Genomic DNA, 14,647 nt, shown 5'->3' with positions numbered 1-14,647 from the left:
GAACGGGCGGGTAGAGGGCGACGAGAGCGAGGGGAGGGGGTCGGCATCCCGAGGGAGCTGTGTGTGAGGGGTGTGGGGCCTCCTCGCGTTGGTGAAGGCACTCAGCCCAGTCATACCCTGCCTGTCCCCCAGGGAGCCCTGCAGGCTTGGGGAGGAGGTTCTGTGTTCAGTTTTGGGCACCTCAGTACAGAAAGGACATGGAGGTGCTGGAGCAGGTCCAAAGAAGGGCAACAAGGCTGGGGAAGGGCTTGGAGAATATGGTCTATGAGAAGAGACTGAAGGACCTGGGGCTGTTTGGTCTGGGGAAGAGGAGGCTGAGGGGAGACCTTACTGCTCTCTTCAGGTACCTCTGTCAGGGCATTCTCTGCCCAGGGAGGTGGTTGAGTCACCATCCCTGGATGTGTTTAAAAACAGCCTGCATGTGGTGCTCAGGGACATGGTTTAGCAGAGGGCTGTTAGAGTTAGGGTAGTATGGTTAGGTCGTGGTTGGGCTTGATGATCTTTAAGGTTTTTTCCAACCCATGATTCTAAATTAGCACTTTTTGGTGATCATTTGCAGGTAAAACGTCGCTCGGTGTGCCTGCCAGCTGCATGGGGCTGCTCAGCTCCTGTCAGTGCTTCTCTGTGAAGGAGGAAGGAACTGCCAGCTGTGGGTCAGAGAAATCCCCGTATAGAATTAATGAAGGCAGGAGATAGTGCAGTGAATCTGCTTTTGATTAGCAGCATATCTGTGTTGGATCCTCATTACTTCATTGACAGGCTGAGGGAGCTGGGCTTGTTCAGCCTGCAGAAAAGAAGGCTGCAGGGTGACCTTGTTGCAGCCTTTCAGTACCTAAAGGGAGCCTACAAACAGGAGGGGAGTCAACTCTTAGGGTAGATAACAGCAGGACAAGGGAAAGTGGTTTGAAGTTGAGGGAGGGAAGATTTAGGTTGGACGTCAGGGGGAAGTTCTGTACTATGAGAGTGGTGAGGTGCTGGAACAGCTGCCCAGAGAGGCTGTGGATGCCCTGTCCCTGGAAGTGTTCAAAGCCAGATTGGATGGGGCCCTGGGCAGCCTGGTCTAGTATTAAATGCGGAGGTTGGTGACCCTGCATGTGGCAGGGGGGTTGGAGCTTCATGACCCTTGAGGTCCCTTCCATCCCTGTCCATTCTGTGATTCTGTGGTCAGGCGCTGGAGTAGACTGCCCTGGGAGGTGGTGGAACTGACCCTGGAAGTGTTCAAGGAATATTTAGATGCTGTGTTGAGGGTTTAGTGAGAACTATTGGCAATAGGTGGACGGTTGGACTGGATATCTTGGAGGTCTTTTCCAACCTTGGTGATTCTGTGGTTCTGCGACTTGTTTCACATGGCTGGTGAGACAGCCCAATTGCTGGGCTGGTGCTCAGGTGTGGTTCTATGCAAGCAGAGAGCTGCCCTTCTCTTCTCATGTATTGCAAGTGGAACCACTTGATAGGGCAAAGAAAAAGTTTGGAGGAAGGGTAAAAGCTAGTCATACCTTTTATTAAAACAACCAAACAACCCACAGTGCATCCAGGCAGCCTCTCCTCTTAGCCCCCTGTTCTGCATAGTTCCTGTGGCTCCTGTTAATGATTGTGTGTCCAGCAGCTGTTAAGAATCAGTCCTAAAAGTTAGAAAGGAGGAGTTGGGAGTTCATGGAGAACATGCTAAAAATAGGGAATGGGATTTTATTCCTAATCCAGGAGACTTTAGCTGGGGCTCCTGACAAACTGTCCTTTAAGCTGCTTTTCTCCTTTGTAGCAGGGCTTTACCTTCTTTTCAAAGCTGTTCTGATAATCAGCATTGATTATGTTTAACTCTTTGTGATGTCTGGTCTTTGTCCTACTGGTCGGCTTGCCACCTGCCAGGTAAAATTCAGTGTGGCTGTAGCAAGCAGGACCAGAGGGAGATTTGCTCCCTGCCTTTGGGATGGCTTCTTGTGTGCTTCTTCTTTGCGCCCTGTATCATTTTGCAGCTCAACAGCATCTCTGTGGCCTTCATCTGCAGCTGCAAAACCACACTGCTGTGGGTTTGGGTACCCGTGGTGGTTAGGCTGGGTTCAAAACCACTTTAGGAGAGATCCTTTGTGTTTGGGAATCAACTGCTCTGACAGTGCCAAAATCTGAGCAAAGGGGGGGAAAAATAAAACCGGTGCTGAGCTGAGCTGGTTTTGTTCCACAGTGATGTGGATTTCCAGTTTGTCAGCTGGATGCTCACTGTTTGCTGCACACAGAGGACTCAGCTTCTTCAACTGGCAGTGAAAATGGATGGGGTGTTTTCCTGTAAATTGTCTTGTTTTGCTGCAGAGGTCTCTTGCAAAGAAGATGGGGTACATTTGGAGGGAGGCAGGAGTAAACATCTGTCAGTCTTTAAGTTTACTTTCAGCCTTCTTAAAGAAGTGAGACCTGTGATTGCAACACCTGTCTCTTCTCAGTATTTCAGTGGGGAAAAAAAAAGTAAAGGGTGGGGTTGCAGAATGTGGAGGAGTGTCACACAGATCAGGAATCCAGGTCCTCAGGCACAGCTCCCCGCTCAGCCATCCTTGGCTGGTTCACCTGCAGCCTTCCTCCCTCACAGCCAAGTGCCAGCAGCCTTCATTGCAAACCAGGACCTCAGCAAGTGGCTGGCACCCCTGGCTTTCAGTTCAATAACACCACAGGTGCAAGATTCTTAACATCCAGATATCCAGAAAAGGAAAACTGGGTGTTGGAGGGGTTTGGCATTTACCCTGGTTGGGCAGAATATTTGGCATCTGATGGAGGGGTGTGTTCTGAGATCAAGAGCCTCCAATTCAAGACTTTAAGGAAACTTAGTCCTGTCCACTGAGGATTTTGGAGGCTTAGGTTTAAAGGAGGCTTGTAGAAACACAAAAGCTGGAGTTATAGTTTGAGGTTGACCAGGCTAGGCATTCTCTGGGGATGTGGAGCCACGGCACTGCTCTGCCCTTTGCCTCTGCCTGGATGTAGAGCCATTGACAACAGCCCTCTCATTGTCACCATCTAACCAATTCTTCATCTGCCTAACAGCCTGCCCTTCAAATCCATCTTTCTCCAATTTAGAGCTAAGAACATGGTATGGGACCACGTCAGAGGCCTCGCACAAGTGCAGATAGACATTATCAGTTGCTCTTCCTTTGTCCACCGATGCCATTGCTCCATCATAGAAGGCCACTGTGTTGGTCAGACACCTTGAGTGCAGTTTTTTGTTCTGATATTGTAATATTTTAGCCAAAGTTCCAGGCAGAGAGCTTGGGTGTTGTGCTATGTTGCACTGCAGAGGGCCTGGAAAAAGTGCTGGTTGGAGGTTTGGGCAAGGAAAGGAATTCATTGTCATGATAGGCAGTTGTGTAAATCACTGAGCTGAGCTCAAGCAATGGCTGGAAGCAGCAGCCATGCCAACTTCAGTCCAAAAGAAGAACATTTTCTGCAGAAGGTGAAATCCCAAAGGCAGTGGGTTCCACAGCCATGCCAGCAAGTGCTGGCATCCATCAGCTTGTTAATGGTGATTGACTGTGACTTTACCTGCCAGGAGAGCAGGGAGCAGAGCAGAAAGTACAAGAGGAGATTAAAGATCAGCGAGCAATTTCCATTGGCTGTCTTAAAATCGCAGCGTGGTAATTAGGCAGCTCACAAATAGCTCAGCTCTCTGCCTGCCTGCTCAGATTGAGAGCCTGTCACCACTCTGAGGAGCTGGGCTTGGCTGTGAGGGAGCAAAAAGGTAGGGGTGCACTGGAAGCCAGCACTCAGTGAGTACTGTGCCTGTTTGTTGCTCCTTCCCAATTTCCCTGGGCTTGGATGAAATAATCACAAATGATTTGAGCAGCTTTACATTCCTGTTTGCCTGATAGAGGGTAGGAGATTCCAGGGGACGGAGAGGGGAGCAGCATCCTGGCTGGGATGTTTCTCTTCTGTTGGTCAGGGTTCACTGATGTTCTCCTGCCGTTTTATGGGTGGGAGGAACAAGGAGAGACAGATGCTTCAGAAAAGTCAGCAAGAGCAGCGTTGCTTCCCTGCTCCAGGCATCGAGTTTGGTGGGGTGGTGCAGGGGGGTGTTTGTTTTATGTATTGAGCAGTTAGGGAAAACCTGGGCTATTCAGAAATTACCAGAGGCTCAGGAAAGAACAGCACGGGTCTGTACCCAAGAGGGCTTCCTAAAGATTTGTTCATCATTTATACTTTCTTTGTGGGATGATGGAGCCTCATTCAGCAGCATGGTAATGCATGTATGGTGGGACTAACCCTGCAGCAACAAAACAGTTCCTTGACAGCTGGTGATCAAACTTAGGTGTTGTTATGGCCATGTATGCACTAGATATCTGTGTTGTCTTTGGGTATCTGACCTTTTGTTCAGGCTTGGATTGCAGGTAACTTGGAGGACTGCTGATTTGCTGCTTGATAAGTGTGTGAGAGATAACAGAGCTGTGCAACAGGGATCTGAGGATAAGGAGGGACCTGACTCGGGTCAGGTAGGCAGCAGAGCCACATAAGCCAGCCACACCATCCCTGGCAGCATCTGCTTTTGTAAGAGGTTGAGTGTGGCTTAAGGCTCTTTGAAATGTGATTTGTAAGGTCAGGATGACATTGCTATGGTCTAATTTAAAATGGAAGGGCATTATGCTGTCTGTGTGCTGAATGCTCCTTGGGCCAGACTAAAGCCTTTTGGGGGCTTCACTGCTTGTGGAAGAGAGAGGATTTTAAGTAGGAAAAGTAGACCCATTGGGTTTGTCCTGCTTTTAGCATCACCTCTGCCTTAGAAGCTGCCCAGTTGCTGCTGGTGGATGACAGTCCCCTGAAAAAAACCTGCACTGTACTACAGAAATTTCCTCCTAATTCACATATTAGTAATTAACCATTCTCCCTCCCCAGAGGGGCAGGTGCATGAAAACACCCACTCTTTTCCTTCTGGCTGAAGAAACAATAGAGAAAGGTCGGTGTAACCCAAGGCTGCCTTGTTTCTTTGCTGGGAGCCAAACCCTTCTTGCTTGTTGCCACACCTCAAGCTGCAGTTTGTGCTGCAGAGTGCAGCTGTGCCCTGCTGGTGCCTGTGTTCCCAGGCACTGCTGCAGGGTCTTGAGGTTTATTTCCCTTGTGTTATGCTTGCAGACCAGGACCAGAAGCAAAGCAGAGTGATGCTGTCCTGCTGCATTGCTGGTGGCCCCATCATCAGCTTTCCAAATGCAGCCCCTCAGAGCCAGGCTGGTGCCCTTTGTCCTCGTGCAGAGGTGACAACTTTCTCTATTTGTGGCAGGTTTGCTGATGTAATTGTTCTTTGGATTTCCCTGGTGTTTCCTGCGCTCCTCGGTGTTTTTCATCAGCTCTCATCTTCTGATTTCTCATAATTTAACATTTTTCACCAGAAACTTGTGTCAAATAATAAAAGACAGGCACTCGTGGTCCTGAGATGCCACTGGATGCCTGTACCCATGTTTTCTACATATTTCTAACCAGCCACGTGTTTGTTTGTCTGTGTAGCCATGCAGGGACCGAGACCAGTGGTTCTGAGTGGCCCATCAGGTGCAGGGAAGAGCACTTTGATAAAGAAATTGTTTAAGGATTATGAGAACATCTTTGGCTTCAGCGTCTCTCGTGAGTATCTGATGGACGGGCAGTGAAGGAGTTTGAGGCTACAAACCCAGAGCCCAGTTCTCTACCTCTATTTGTGTCCCATATAGCAAGCTTCTGTTCTTTGCCTGCATCTATCTGTGGGCTTTTGGTCTCTTTAAATGAGTGCAGGGGATCTTTATTCGACTTAACACGGTTCCCTGTAACATGAAAATAGCCCTGGCTTGCTGACATGACCCACTCACACCTGGCTGCAGGCAATGCTGGCAAATACTCAAGAGAACATCTCTCTTAGTCATGGGAGATGTGGCTTGCAGTGTTGAAATGTTGCATCCTCTGCACACAACAGGTGGGTGAATGCAGCTTCTTCTCTGTCCTTGGGAGCCTGTGGGAAAGGGGCTTTGGCTTAGGACAAAATGAGCACAGATTGAGGGATTTGTATGATATAACCATCCATTTACACGAGCAGAATTATTTTAAATCCCCTTCCTCTCCTACTGAATTCTGCAGAGGGATGTGCTGCTCTCCTTGGTGTTTTGAGAGGGACTGTAGGGTCTTAATGCAGCACTGTGGTCACAGTGTTGCTATGTGCTGTTGAAGCCACGGGAGAGTGCAGGGAGTTTTCCTTAGGCAGCTTGCTTGTTGGGAGACAGATGTTTCCTTTTCCGTTACTGACACCTTAAAGATTATCCTCAGAGTTTGGGCTGCACAGGCAGCTCATTCACTCCATTGCCTTACTGCACTGGGTTAACTCTTACCAGTCCTAAATAAAATTGCCTTTGACGCTGACCATCGGATTTCTTTTGGTTTGCAGAGAATCTTCTTAAAATAATGCAAGTTTGAATGACTTCCAGTAGGTTTCAAAAACAGTCTGACTTATTCACCTGCTTCGTGCAGCACTTTGCCCTTGTTCCTTAAACCTGGCTATTTTAAGTATGTCTGTAGGTGCTGCTTAATCTTTTCCAATGAAGATAACTTTGCAAAGTAGGACATTGTTAATTCCTCTGCACCGAGGCAGGGATCTGAATACCAGGATTACATAGGAGGTCTGTAGCAGAATGGGAAGCTAAACCCAGTGTGTAAGACCCAGACTGCCTGCTGTGCACCTAACAATCACAATTGCTTCCAGATTATCTAGAATTCTTCAATTAATGGCCAGTTGTGGAGTGGCTGTGCTTTACACTAGCTGATTCCAGAAGCTTTGATCGTTTTTGATCAGCTTACAGTGTGATTGAGTTAATTTCTATGTGTGTGCTCTTTTGTCTTTTATACTACTGCTTCCTTGTTCCTTCAGTTTCCAAGGCTGTTTTTTGCTTGCAGATACAACGAGGCAGCCGAGACCTGGAGAAGTAAATGGCAAAGGTGAGTGTGCTGTGACTGGGCATGTCTCACCAGCCTCATTATTGCTCTGAGAACATTTAAGTTTTTATGGGAACTGCAGGTAAGTGATGGTCCTACATTCATGTTTATAGGGTGCATTTCTGTAGGCAGAAGGAGGGAGTAGTCAGTAATGATCTATCTAAATGTATATACCTTTTGGTTTTGACCTCAGTGGCTGTGAGACTGTAGTGACTGCCATTCTGCAGCATAGGTTGTGCGCTGGGGAGAACTGAAGAGGAATGGATTTGAGAGAACAAAACTATGATTGAATTAAGCAGTGAAATGCTAACTGAGGCAGAGCGTATGCTTCCTGTCTTTCTAGACTCTCTTTCTTTGAAAATCTTGGTCTCTGTGTCAGTGTGGGGCTCTCAGTTTAAGCACTGCAGTCTGTATGCAAGCACTGAGTGGCTTGATTTCATGGAACCATAGAATGACCAGGGTTGCAAAGGACCACAATGCTTGTCTAGTTCCAACCCCCTGCGATGTGCAGAGTTGCCAACCACCAGAGCCACATCCAGCCTGGCCTTGAATGCCTGCAGGGATGGGGCATCCACAGCCTCCTTGGGCAACCTGTTCCAGTGCCTCACCACCCTCTGGCTGAAAAACTTCCTCCTAATATCCAACCTAAACCTCCCCTGTCTTAGTTTAAAACCATTCTCCCTTGTCCTATCACTACCCACCCTCAAACAGCCGTTCCCCCTCCTGTTTATATGCTCCTTTCCAAAGTGTCAAGCATCTCTGGTTAGCTCATCCAAGGCACAGTGTTTTGGGAAATGCACCTACTTAATGAGTCTTTATCTGAGTTAATAGCTTGTGTGCACCTGACAAGATGCTTTTCCTGGTTTGTTGCCATATTTCAGAAAGAAACAAATGAGTTTTGCACTTAATTTCCAAAGGAAGCCTCCTTTCTGAAGTGAAAGGGAGATGTTTCAATAAAAGACAGAGAATCATTTCTGTTCTTTTATATTTAATCTTCCCTTTTATGTCTCTCTCTGTCTTTAGTTCTAGTCTTTAATCATAAATGCTTTCAAATCACTGGCCTTGGCAGTCCTGCTGTAACACGTTCCAGGATTGCAGGGGAGTTTCTCACTGCACAAGGAGGGGAAGTGGGGGAGAAGCGAGCATGAAGAGGAGTGCACAGCAGCATGCCTGGCCACACAGTGCTCCAGAAGCATTGGAGCAGGTGTGTGGTCAGTTGGTGTAGAGAGGGACTGCTGTATGTGTTGATATCTACTGTCTGCCAAGGTTGTCTGAAGCAGATTTTCTTTGTCCTGAGCATCCATGCATGACTTTGGCCATCAAATTTACCTTCCAAGCTGCTAATTTGTGTATTTTTCCCATTTTCAGATTACCACTTTGTGACCAGAGAGGAAATGAAGAAAGAAATCGATGCTGGTGAATTCATTGAGCACGCAGAGTTCTCAGGAAATATGTATGGGACGAGGTATGCATTCAGACCGTCACCACTGAGCCCAGGTGGTGCTGGAGGAGAAAATGTCTAACTTGGGGAGGCTTCCTGTCCATACATCCCACATTACCTATTGGTCTGAATGTGATAAATCCAGGGGCAGAAGGGATGGCATCCCTACTGGCTGTTATTCTCACTCAGAGGGTGGTGATGCACTGGAACAGGTTGCCCAGGGAGGTTGTGGATGCCCCATCCTTGGAGACATTCAAGGCCAGGCTGGATGTGGCTCTGGACAGCCTGGTCTGGTGGCTAGTGACCCTGCACATAGCAGAGGGGTTGAAACTACAAGATCATTGTGGTCCTTTTCAACCCAGGCCATTCTGTGATTGTGAAGCAAGTATGAGTACTTCTTTACTGAAGCAGCTGATTATACATAAATATGTTGTGTGCCACCCTTGACTGTGGTTAAAGAATTAAGTGGATTTTAAAATAGCATTGCTCTGGGCATCAGAGCTGAAGATCAATAAAACATTAAGCAGCAATGTTAATTAGAAGTCAAATATCTTATGTAATTATTGTTAGGAAATTGTGGCACTGCAACAAAGGACCTGCTAAGGAGGAAAGTTAAGTATGTCTGAGAGATTTAGTTGGTTGAATGAAAGGCAGATACCTGGAATGCTTTTCAGGAAGATCTGCATTTCCTTAAGGGCTCAATGTGCTTCTTTGAGAATTTTTTTGGAGACAGCAGAGTGAGCTTCTGAAGCTTGTTTCCTTATGGGATACATCAACCTGAGGCCCTGAAACAGAATGTGCAGCTCTGAAGGAATGGTTGCTGACTTTGCATTCCATTAACGTGGCTCATTCATTAGCAGCACAGTTTGGGTTTTAGTAACCACCTTGAAGTGTTGGAAGGCCACAGTGAGATCTCCCCTAAGCCTTCTCTTCTTCAGGCCAGACAACACCAGCTCTCAACCTTCCTTCCAAGGGGAGAGAGCTGTTTGAATGCACTATGCACTGACATTACTGCTTTCCCACAGCTTGGGAGTCTTCCAGGGATGTGGCCATGGCCCCCTGAAGCTGCTAGAGGAGGATGGTCTCTGCTTTGGCCTCGGTGCTTTCAGCATTGCTCATTTGGCAAGAGAATCCCAACCTGACAACTCATCTTCCAGTTTACCTCAGATGCCCAGCGCCAAGGAGAAGCCAAGTTCAGACTCCTTAATCCCACGGTTTATGGTGTGTAGGACAGGCTTCCTTCCTTTGCGTGCTCCCTGAGTAATCCATGCTGCTTTGTGCAGAGGAGGTGGCAGTTCTCAGATGTCTGCTGTGGATTGAAGAGGTGGCAGTGCCCTTCCATCAGGGTGGGTGCTGGGAGGGCTCCTTTCTGCAGCTGATTCCCACGGAATTCAAACAGACACGAGTGGAAAAGGCTAACATGAGTCAAAAGTTACCAGGAGGAAATGGGATACCTGAACACCCTTGGAAAAACAAGGTTGTGTTGGTGTGAGCCCAGAGTATGTCACTTTGGCTGACCCTGGGCGGAGCAGAGAAGAGTGAGGGGTGTGTGTTCCTTCAATTTCTTCTGCATATGCACACAGAACATGCAGGATGGGAGGCTGAAGTTAACCCAGATCAGAAATTAACCCAAAGCATTAAATACCCCTTGGCAGACAAAATATATATCAAAACTATCCAAGTCTACAATTTCCATACAAGTGCCTATGGATATTTCTGATGAGATATGTGCTATGTGGAGAGTCCCTCATGCTTATCAGGGGAATTGAAGCTTTTGCCATCCTTTGTGCTCCCTAAATCTTACTAGCTAATGATATTTAATATCTAAATTAATTTCTTTCATAGTCCTGAAAGAGTTGAAAGATCTTTTTTGATAAGACCACAGAAATCAGGACTTCTTGGAAGCTGCCTTAAATTACAGCTGTGGTCAGGATGTAAGCATGGGGTTCTCTGCCCTGTGCTGAAAGCTGTTGTTGGCTCTTAGTGGATTGCTTGCAGCAGGAATTGCTGGACACCTGTTGATAGCAGGTGAAGCCTATAGCAAAAAAAAGAGCTCTTTTGGGGAGATCTTGTGGATTTGCTGTGGATGCTGCTCAGGTCTGGGCTTTTGCTGCTGCTCCCTTGGGCAAGGTAGCAAATCTTTGTATTCATACAGGTCACAGTGCTGGTCTCACAGGATCACTGCAGCTTTCCCCTTCCTGCTGGTGTTTAAGTGACCTGTGCTGTGGGACCCTCATGGCTTCATGAGAGCCACCAGCTGCCCCCTGTGACAGCAGTATCTCTGTAGACAGCAGTCTGCCACCAAGCAGGTCAGCTGTGCAGATGGACTGCCTGTCAGCTTGCTCTTCCCTTCGGTCTGGTGTGAGCAGCTCTCCTCATAGGTGTGCTGAGCTGCTCCCTTGCTCATCTCTGGGGTTTTTCATTGCCACTTTCCCCATTTTGGCTCTTTGTATTCTTCTGAGAGGCACCTTCTGCTCATGCTGCTTCCATCCTTTCTATTAGTGGTCGCAGAAAGTTGTACTGAGGTTGTGGCATCCATGGGCTGAGGGCTCTCCATCTATGTTACCACAATTTTCTCTGCTCATGCCCTGAAGACACCTGTGCTGTGGCCCTGAGTATCTGCTGCCTGACACCCATGGGTGCTTTGTGCTGGTGAAGGCTTTGTCTTCTCCAGCCCAGGGCACTGCTAACCAGGGAGCAGCACTAGAGAGAGCTGGGGAAGGAGTGCTGGCAGTAAGGAGTCCTCCTTGGCCAGAGCTTTGCTTCATTCCTAGGGCACAGGATGGGTCAGGAGTGCTTGTTGGAGGTGGTCTGTATTCAGCACATCTCTGTGGAAAGCTCTTTCCATCACAGAGCGGATTTTGCAGCTGCACGTTCACGAGGAGAGATCCAAAGAGATGCCCTGATTACAGGCAAGGAATTGAGCAGGTTTAGGGCTGGCTGTAGGGCAACATATTCTCTTTATCTCTGCTGCTTCTCCTTATTCAGCTCCCTTCAAACCTCTGCAGTGGCCACCTCTGAGCTCCTAGTGCTGTGCATTGCTGTTGTGCCTCTGAGCCCTGTCTTGGAGGAGATCCTGCCTGCTGCACTGTACAAATCCTGCCCAAGGAGTGCCCTGATGGGGCAGGAATTAATCCAGGCACCTCTGGTGTACTGGCACAGGGATGGAGTTGCTGCTTTTCAAAGGATAACTGTAAGTATTCAGGAAAAAGCTGGAGGCAGTTGTATACAGCCCGCTTTGTAGGAAGGTACAGTCACCTTTAAGTGTATAAGAGAATCATTACAGAATTTTCTTGACTGTGCATCTTGTGGAGCAGTCCAAAGCATCCATTAAGCATCCTTCAGGAGAGTGCATGGGTACGAAATCAGGGAAGGAAAGTTCTCTGTTCTGTTCTTTGGTGAGACTGCTCCTATATTTGTCTAAGCTTAATGGGCCGTGCTTGAGCCACGAGCACAGATCATAGAATGGCCTGGGTTGCAAAGGACCACAATGCTTATACAGTTCCAACCCCCTGCTATGTGCCCAGAGCCACATCCAGCCTGGCCTTGAATGCCTGCAGGGATGAGGCATCCACAACCTCCTTGGGCAACCTGTTCCAGTGTGTCACCACCCTCTGGCTGAAAAACTTCCTCCTAATACCCAACCTAAACCCCCCCCCAGTCTCAGTTTAAAACCATTTCCCCTTGTCCTGTCACTGTCCACTCCTCTTGGAATAGCCACGTTGTCCATTTCCACGCCCTCCATCAGGGCTTTGCCCTCTGCACTACCCTAGGACCCCAAAGGACACTCAAGGAAAGAGAAACTGCATAGGAAGAGCAGAGCAGATGTTCTTCCCTCCTGCAGCAGTTTGGGCATATGGGAGCCCTATGAGACCTACTGCTGGGGAGCCCTAAACCTCACTGCTGTGCTGGAGGCTCTGACCCTCCCCTGTTTGGTCTGTCCCTAGTAAACGTGCAGTGCAGGCTGTTCAAGCCAAGAACCAGATCTGCATCCTGGACATTGACATCCAAGGCGTAAAGAACATCAAGAAGACAGACCTGAACCCCATCTACATCTCTGTGCAGCCTCCGTCCATAGACGTCCTGGTGAGCGGCCGCCTTCCTTTGCCGTTAAGCGGTTAGAGGTAATCGGCGTCTTGCTCTGAAGCCATGAGAGTTTCCCCCCCTTGTTGTTGAAGGGAGATATGTTCTTAGGGACTGGGGGAGTGGGGAAGAGGTTGCCAAGCGTGCTGTTAGCTCTGCCGAGCCTGGGTCCCTGTGATAAACCTTTCCCAGCCCTGTTATTCGTGTCTCTCCTGCACAGTTCCCACGTGTCAGTGTGGTTGCTTGTGCTGGGTTATAAGCTCCAAACACGTTAGCTGTGCTTACACTGGGAGGTAAGCAGAGCTTGTGATGAGACTTGCTTCCAGTTATTGAAGTTAGACCTAAGGAGGCTGTCCCTCTGCAGCACTGATATACACCCCTTCCTTCTTGTGTGGTCCTGTAGAGCAGTGATCACTCTGTGCCTCTGGGAGAAGTGAATCCCTGTCGTGGTTCAGGGAGGAATGTGGGCATGAATATAGAGGGGAGAAGGAAAGACTGGGAACTGGAGCTGTGGATCAGACATCCACAGCCCAGGTTGGGCAAAGGTTTGGGCTGGAATTGAGGCCCCCAGCCTTCTGCAGAGTGTTATGTCACTCCCACTGTTGCTGACAGCAGCAGATATCTCTGCTTTGATGATGGGATGGGGGTGTTTCCTGCATGCAGTATTTGGGATATGCATTTCTTTAATGTATTTGTCATTGGGTTTAGGAAAAAAGGCTGCGTGACCGACAGACTGAGACAGAAGAAAGTCTACAGAAGCGTTTGACTGCAGCCCGTGTAGATCTGGAACTTAGTAAGTCTGGGAGTCTTTGAGCAGAGTGCCCAGGGAGAGGGGTGCACTGGGAATGGAGGACCTGTTTTCTGCACAAACATCTGACTTCTCTTCTCGGAGGAACGCTGGCGGGGTTTGGGCATTAGCTGGGTTTGATCTAAGCATCGTGCTGCATCATTTCCCATTGCAATTCCTGAGGGCATTTAGCAGAGAAGCGCATAAGCAGTGGCTGAAATGATGATAATAAAATGCTGCAGGAACTCAGGTCGGGCATGAGAGATGACACAGGAAAGGAGCATGTTCTTCTCTAAGCCCTCTGTCCTTGTCTCCTTCACTAGGTAAAGAGCCTGGCCTCTTTGACTTGGTCATTATTAATGATGATCTAGAAAAAGCCTATTCAGAACTGAAGGAGCAGCTCCTGAAGGTGAGTCCTGGGGGGCTTTGCTGCTTTCTCCCTGGGTAGGCCTGGCTGAGCAGTCAGACCACAGCCATAGAAGTGTACCCATAGCAGATCCAGGTTGAGCTGCTGATTGATGGTGGATTTGTGGCCCAGGAGTGGGAAATGGATCCAGTTCAGTCCTGGACTGGTGGCAGAACAGGGGTACACCTCTGGAGAGCACAGGAGGGGTGTGCTGTTGTGAGGAGCCTCTCAGTCACACCTTGCTATGTTCCAAGGCCAGTACTGACATGGGAGCCTTGATGCTGTGATGCTGGGGCTTTTCTGTGGGGCTGTTCTGCTGAGGTGATTTCTTCTGCTCTCCACATCTGTGAAACTACTGCTTCCCAAAAGTGACGGTGCTCAGTTGTTTTCCTGATCTTCTTGCAGGAAATCCAGAAGGCCCAAGAATCCAGGAAGTCCTGAGCTGAGCCTGCCTGGACGTTTTAACTTTATCACATCATTCCTGAGCCACATCACAGCATTTCATTCCAAGAGACATTCCCTTTAGGCCCATCCTCCTCCCACGTTACTCTAGGTTATTTCTATTAAAAGGAAGGAAAACAAAACCTGCTCGTGCTCATGTTTCTGTTGGCCAGCTGCTTGGTGTGTGCTCTCAGGTTTGTACCTCAGGCAGATAATTGAGAAGCAATAACACAGCACAGCACCTGCTGCTGGGGGCAGAGCTGCCAGCCTGGGCAGGAGCTGCAGCTGCTGGGCAGTGTGGGCAGATGGGCACTCATCTTTGCTGGCAGTCAGTGTCACAAGCATTGGCCTCCCTTTGCTCCCTCTGCTCTCTTCTGTGGATCTGCTACAACTCCTCTGGGCATTTCTGATCATCTCTGCCTGCACTCCTCAGGCTCTGTGCTGTTCTGGGTCTGTTGCTCTCACAGAGCAGCACGTCAGCGCAGCCTGACTGCTCTAACCACAGTCCTTGTGAACAGATGGATTTGTCTAATAAGCTGAGAGGGGATGGGAATAGTTGCAAGATATGATC

The 14,647-nt window shown here is 48.6% G+C and overlaps 1 protein-coding gene across 4 annotated transcripts; it reads left to right on the top strand.

Annotated features, from left to right (window-relative positions):
* Positions 1 to 546: 546 nt before the first annotated feature.
* On the top strand, positions 547 to 14,219 carry GUK1 (guanylate kinase 1). 4 transcript variants are annotated; one of them, XM_010712268.3, is made up of 9 exons: positions 568 to 653; positions 4,864 to 4,924; positions 5,470 to 5,583; positions 6,880 to 6,921; positions 8,287 to 8,383; positions 12,307 to 12,445; positions 13,151 to 13,235; positions 13,553 to 13,638; positions 14,041 to 14,219. In XM_010712268.3, the coding sequence occupies exons 2-9, from the start codon at positions 4,876 to 4,878 to the stop codon at positions 14,074 to 14,076; spliced, it is 648 nt and encodes a 215-aa protein (XP_010710570.1). In that variant the 5' UTR covers positions 568 to 653; positions 4,864 to 4,875; the 3' UTR covers positions 14,077 to 14,219. The 4 variants fall into 4 exon arrangements, with proteins under 4 accessions (XP_003206930.1, XP_010710570.1, XP_010710571.1 ...); XM_010712269.2 differs by lacking the exon at positions 568 to 653 and adding an exon at positions 5,101 to 5,219 and having other exon boundaries at positions 3,722 to 4,924; XM_010712270.2 differs by lacking the exon at positions 568 to 653 and adding an exon at positions 5,101 to 5,245 and having other exon boundaries at positions 3,722 to 4,924.
* Positions 14,220 to 14,647: the final 428 nt, after the last annotated feature.

Source organism: Meleagris gallopavo, chromosome 6 (assembly GCF_000146605.3).
Source record: "Meleagris gallopavo isolate NT-WF06-2002-E0010 breed Aviagen turkey brand Nicholas breeding stock chromosome 6, Turkey_5.1, whole genome shotgun sequence".
Classification (NCBI taxonomy): Eukaryota; Metazoa; Chordata; class Aves; order Galliformes; family Phasianidae; genus Meleagris; species Meleagris gallopavo.
The sequence above is the reverse complement of the archived record's forward strand: the minus strand, read 5'-3'. Positions and strand labels throughout refer to the sequence as shown.

Coding starts and splice junctions, on each gene's coding strand:
- GUK1 (XM_010712268.3), top strand. CDS start 4,876: ATGAAAACACCCACTCTTTTCCTTCTGGCTGAAGAAACAATAGAGAAA. Junction 5,584..6,879: donor CTTTGGCTTCAGCGTCTCTC/GTGAGTATCTGA, acceptor TTTTGCTTGCAG/ATACAACGAGGCAGCCGAGA. Junction 13,639..14,040: donor TGAAGGAGCAGCTCCTGAAG/GTGAGTCCTGGG, acceptor ATCTTCTTGCAG/GAAATCCAGAAGGCCCAAGA.